We start from the raw sequence: 5,000 nt of genomic DNA on the forward strand, positions 1-5,000 counted from the left end.
TTTCTTTTATTTATCTGGGTTTTGCAGGAGTGGAGGATAGCCGATATCATTTGCTTGGGTTTGTCATTTTTATTTCTGTTAATTCTGGTTGTATGTTTACAGGAGAACACCACATTGTCTTTTTGCTGTATTTTTCTTATTTTCACCACATTTTCAGTTTGCTATAAAATAGAGGTAAATTTCGTGAAAGAGTTATTTAAATGTTTTATAACGTTTTACAATTTGAATACAACCTTTCAATTGGTAAAGCTTCAATTTTAATTACATTTTATGAGATTCACGATTTTTGTCAACCTTCAACATCGCATTAATCATCTTTTATTAAAATATGTTAAAATTTTTATTAAACGTTTTGTCAAACAATCTTTATTTTATTATGGTAGATCTTTGATTGTATATATATCCTAATTTGAAATTGACCTTAGAGTTATGACCCCTCAACAGATGCTACACTGCATAAAATTGCTTCCAGAATCATCAAAATTTTGAGAATGGTAACATTTTGGTGTTGAAATTATAATCCCTTGTTTGATAGTTATTTTGTGTAAAATGCGTTTTTGAATAGTAATTTTTTAGAGAATGTGGTCAAAAAATAGGAAAATTTTGGATTTACGTGATGAATGTTTTATTGTGAAAATGTGATTGAAAATGAATGTGAGAAAAAAGGAGTTTTTAAAGAATAGTTTTCAAAAAGGGGATTAACAAAAGGAAAGTACTACATGTACATAATTGTCTACATAATAATATCTATAATTAAACGTGACACTGAATTTAACTTTTAATTCAAATCTCACACTAGCACATCAACAATCAGATGATTGTCATATCACATAATGGACACCATTACGTGTAATAATTAGGTCAATAATTATATGGAAGTAGAATTTTTCTTAACAGAATAGTTGAGTTTTATTGCAACATGATAATTTTTGTACCTTGAATATAAAATTTAATACAGTTCCAACAATTTCCAATTTTGTGTGTACATAATTCGTACCATATAGTTAAAGTTCTGAGAAAACAAAATTTAATGTAGGAGATGATCGGTTTGACCATAGTGATGCAACCAGTGATTTGATCCGTGCTTTCAAGGTTCGACTAGACAACTTGAAGATAGACCCAAAGTGCTCCACTGTGAGGGGACATGGCTCAACCAGTTAAGCACGCTTATGGAGTGCTTTTGTAATTTTTTAATTAAATTTACGCACTTTAATTTGATAGAGGCAATTATTTTTTTCGTTCGATTAGGTTTAGAATCTCTTACTCTTCTCAAACATCTCCTCCAAAATCAAGTAGTGTTCTTTATCACTCAACATTTGCAATTTAAGATCATAACAAACGACAAACTAAACCTCGTTTCCAGTTATCTTTTCTTGTCTCTCCGTTCAGTTCATTGTCAAAACTGTAAGATTTAGAACTTGCAACCACAAATGTCTACCTATTCCCTTTTCTAACCCATCTGATTCTTCTAAAATCCCATTGCGATTCGAGATCACATCATATCAACAAATTCTAACTCAAGAAAGTAAATCGAGTGAATGCACAAGATTAATGATAATCATATCAGCAAGTGAAATGATATGACCATTTTGATGTACTTAGCAAAGGATCAAGAATCAGCATTCCCAACTTTCATTTATTACTGTTACTAACAAAAGTGTAGATTATATTATATACTTGCATAATGTATTATTTGTAAGTATATAATCTCCAACTAAAGCACCTCTAAAAGTTCAAAAGCCAAGGTTTTGGAGAGAAAATCTATCGATATATAAGGTACCTGAAACTGAAATTATATGGCATAACCTGTACTAATGTAAAGAGAGGCTGTTTTCCTCTTCTCTCAAGACATTTTACTGCTTGATTCGCGAGTTCATACGGTAACTGAAGGCAAACCCAGTCAATCAATGCATCGAGGTCCTTTGCAAAGTCGAGTCGATACCAGTCTAATAGTTTTGGAATTATTAACTTGTTTGCTGATGAAATCCCAACTGCAGCCTGTAAATAGTCTCTTTTCGCCTTTTCCAAGTCAGTTTCAATGTGAGATGCAGTGTACACCCTCACCTTAATTCAAGAAAATTTATCCATCAAATGGAACAATCTTAGGAGAATTTGATCATAAAACAGGATCAAATTTCAAAACCTTTTTTTCATAAAATTATTGTTCCATGGAAATAATTGAAGCTACTAAATGATCTACCTATGTTAACTCAAAGAAGCAGCAGCATAGTGAACTTACAGCAGGAGAGGACCAACTTCCACAGGAGAGTGCAAATGTGACCAGTGGTTCGGACCACTCTAAGCCGAATGTGCTACGAACCTCCATTTCGTCGTTTTTTGTAGATTTTTGACGTGTCTATAAAAGAAATTAGCAGTTTACATATATTCTTGAATTTATACAAAATTCTTTGGAAAAAAAAATTATATAGAGCTTTAGAGAATGAGTATCAGGGAAAAATAAGCGAAGAAAAATTACATATTTCAAGTGAAATGGTAATCTCAAGATGAAGTGCTCAATCATAATTGCATTTAGCAAATGTCCTCCAACAGTTATAGTTGCCTGCAGGAAGCATAGCTGAATTTCAGGAAACTCTGGAGTTTAGTGGTAAGAATTAATTGAGTCGCCAGGTAGTCAGAGTATTTAATTCCCATAGTATCTTTGAGAAGGCTAAATAATTACAGAAAATTTTCAGATTGCTGTCAAGTTTTAACGTTTATGTAGGACTGTGAAATTAAAATCAGATTGGCCATTGATGATTATTCACCATCATATGTGTTTCGACAGGATCTGGCAGGAACAATTTTCGACGGTGTACATAACAAAAAACACGACAGACGACCAGCAAACCATTAGCAAAGTTAAGAAAGTATGGAATGGAGTGATTGGAGAAGTCTTGCCTTTTGCATTAGGGCTACAACCATTTCAGGGCTGTCAGGAATTCCATGCTCCAAAAATGCCTGAAAAGGTACATTTTCCTTTAAAGCTTTTATTAAGCAATCGGATAATGTTTGATGTCCAAGGAAAAATGATCCTAAAGGAAAAAAAGTCGTTTTGAGCAAGCGATAGACTTCTTACATTCATCATGCAGGAATTGTAGGTGTTAATCCAGAAGGCGAGCTTCTGTTGATGCGTTAAATTTTCTAACTTGACGGACGCTAGCTTGCCAAGGAGGAGCCTGAAATTTTTTGTAGGAAAAAGTTAGTAAATATGATTTCATCTTCTCAAAACCAAAAATAGAACCATCACAGGCCTTACTTTAATCTACGGATCAAAAATGATGCCTTCGATTTGCGGTTGAGATCAACTGATCCAGCTTCAATTGTGCAGAGATGTTTGTAAGGGCCGATGTCCCTCTTCTTAAATTCAGAAGATATACGATAAGGATCTCGAAAACCTGATTCCACATTATTTTTACTAAATGCTCTAGATACAAGTGAAGAAAAAGAATCTGAATCCATTGTTTTCCCTTTCAGTTTGTTCAATCTTAGAAAAATGCTGGACAAGCACTTTAGTACGTCCTCTGAGATTTGGTTTGCCGGGCTTTCTGCATTTGTCACCATCTCATCTGACGAACTAGACGTACTCCCTTGTGCTCGCTCCACAATTCTACACTGAAACAGTACAGTCACATTAAGAATTGAATGTTTATCCATAGGCTGAGAAATCATAGCTTGTTTGGTACAAAAACTAGTACTGTCCAATCCTATTCAATGGTGCGAACCAAATGTGCATTTCTTTGTTTATCAAATTGCAAATGAGAGAGTACCTGCAGGATTCTTGGACTTGCAATTTTGATTAATGGTTCAGGCTTTAATGTAGGTTTCTTTACAGCGTCATTTTTTACAGGGCTTTTCTTATCATTGGAAGAACTGAGACAAGATCGATTCGCGATTCTTAATCCATATTCGGAGGACAAATTTGGTTTGCAGGAAGCTAGTTTTCCATTAGATGCCCTGTTAAAGGTATCCCTCGTGCCTTTTGAGACAGATTCAGAAGGCAATCGTTTTCTTGTAGATGCACTTCTTGCAAGAGAATCTGAAGGCCTTGCAGCTAATGTGCTCAAATTGACTTCACTTTGTGACAAGGATCTCGAGTGTATTCGTCTAGAACTTCCAACTGACAACTCAGCGTATGAACTCGGTGAATCCTCTGCGCACCTTTTGGAGGATATGTAAACAGCTTCCAGATATAGATCTTGTCTAAAATTTACAACCTGTTCTTCGAGCTGAACAACCTCTTCTTCCAATACAGCTACTTCAGCTAGTAGCTCCAATGTCTAAAACATCACAATGCAATAACAATATTACTTCTCTAATCAACTATGGGATCATAAATAAACTTGAAGATTCAGATATCAAATGCAAAATTGAATTGGGCTGATTAAGAACAATGGTGTGAGTTCAATCTTGTCGAGTACTGTATAAATTTGATAGTAGCGAACAGTATTAAAGAAGAAAAAAAAAGCTAAAATCGTGTTCAGTATATAGTCCCAACTTGTGGATCAAGCAATGTCTTTATAAAGAAGAATTGCCATATCTAGAAGAGAGTTGAATTATACTTGAATTTGTACTAACATTATGAGGAAGATAAGGAGGAAGCCGAGGTAGAACTCCTAATGGTCTATTGAAAGCCCTCTCCAGAGCTCTATGAACATTTTCTTCATGTTTTAGCTTCTTCCTTAGCTCGTCAACCTGCCAATGTGGAGAAAAAAACCCAAAAAAAATCAGAACAAAGATATAAATTATGTCAAATCTTATCGAAAGTTTATTGCATTTTCTTTGAAATTTGATTACATCTTGTAATAAGGCCATTTTTCTTTCTCTCATCGACCGGCTCCGATTCGCCGGAGTATAATTAAAAGTCCAAATTCAGGAATTTTTAGATAATGAGTTTATTTGATTCAGTGTTTCTCCATGGAGAGCATTGATGTTTTTTTAGAAAAATGAGGGTACCATGAAATGTACATAGACTGTCGTGTATTGAATAAACTTACTATTAA

General features: G+C 34.2%; 1 protein-coding gene across 2 annotated transcripts; it reads right to left on the reverse strand.

Annotated features, from left to right (window-relative positions):
* Positions 1-1,606: 1,606 nt before the first annotated feature.
* LOC111409186 lies at positions 1,607-4,847 on the reverse strand. 2 transcript variants are annotated; one of them, XM_023039170.1, is made up of 9 exons: positions 4,795-4,847; positions 4,576-4,692; positions 3,768-4,277; positions 3,257-3,612; positions 3,077-3,176; positions 2,899-2,958; positions 2,477-2,560; positions 2,240-2,356; positions 1,607-2,064 (listed from the first exon to the last, which is right to left on the reverse strand). In XM_023039170.1, the coding sequence occupies exons 1-9, from the start codon at positions 4,825-4,827 to the stop codon at positions 1,762-1,764; spliced, it is 1,680 nt and encodes a 559-aa protein (XP_022894938.1). In that variant the 5' UTR covers positions 4,828-4,847; the 3' UTR covers positions 1,607-1,761. The 2 variants fall into 2 exon arrangements, with proteins under 2 accessions (XP_022894938.1, XP_022894939.1); XM_023039171.1 differs by lacking the exon at positions 4,795-4,847 and having other exon boundaries at positions 4,560-4,648.
* Between the last annotated feature and the right edge of the window lie 153 nt (positions 4,848-5,000).

This window comes from Olea europaea, chromosome 14 (assembly GCF_002742605.1).
Source record: "Olea europaea var. sylvestris chromosome 14, O_europaea_v1, whole genome shotgun sequence".
NCBI classification, from domain to species: domain Eukaryota; kingdom Viridiplantae; phylum Streptophyta; class Magnoliopsida; order Lamiales; family Oleaceae; genus Olea; species Olea europaea.

Coding starts and splice junctions, on each gene's coding strand:
- LOC111409186 (XM_023039170.1), bottom strand. CDS start 4,827: ATGAGAGAAAGAAAAATGGCCTTATTACAAGAT. Junction 4,278..4,575: donor CTCCTTATCTTCCTCATAAT/GTTAGTACAAAT, acceptor GTGATGTTTTAG/ACATTGGAGCTACTAGCTGA. Junction 3,177..3,256: donor TTTTTGATCCGTAGATTAAA/GTAAGGCCTGTG, acceptor AAAAAATTTCAG/GCTCCTCCTTGGCAAGCTAG.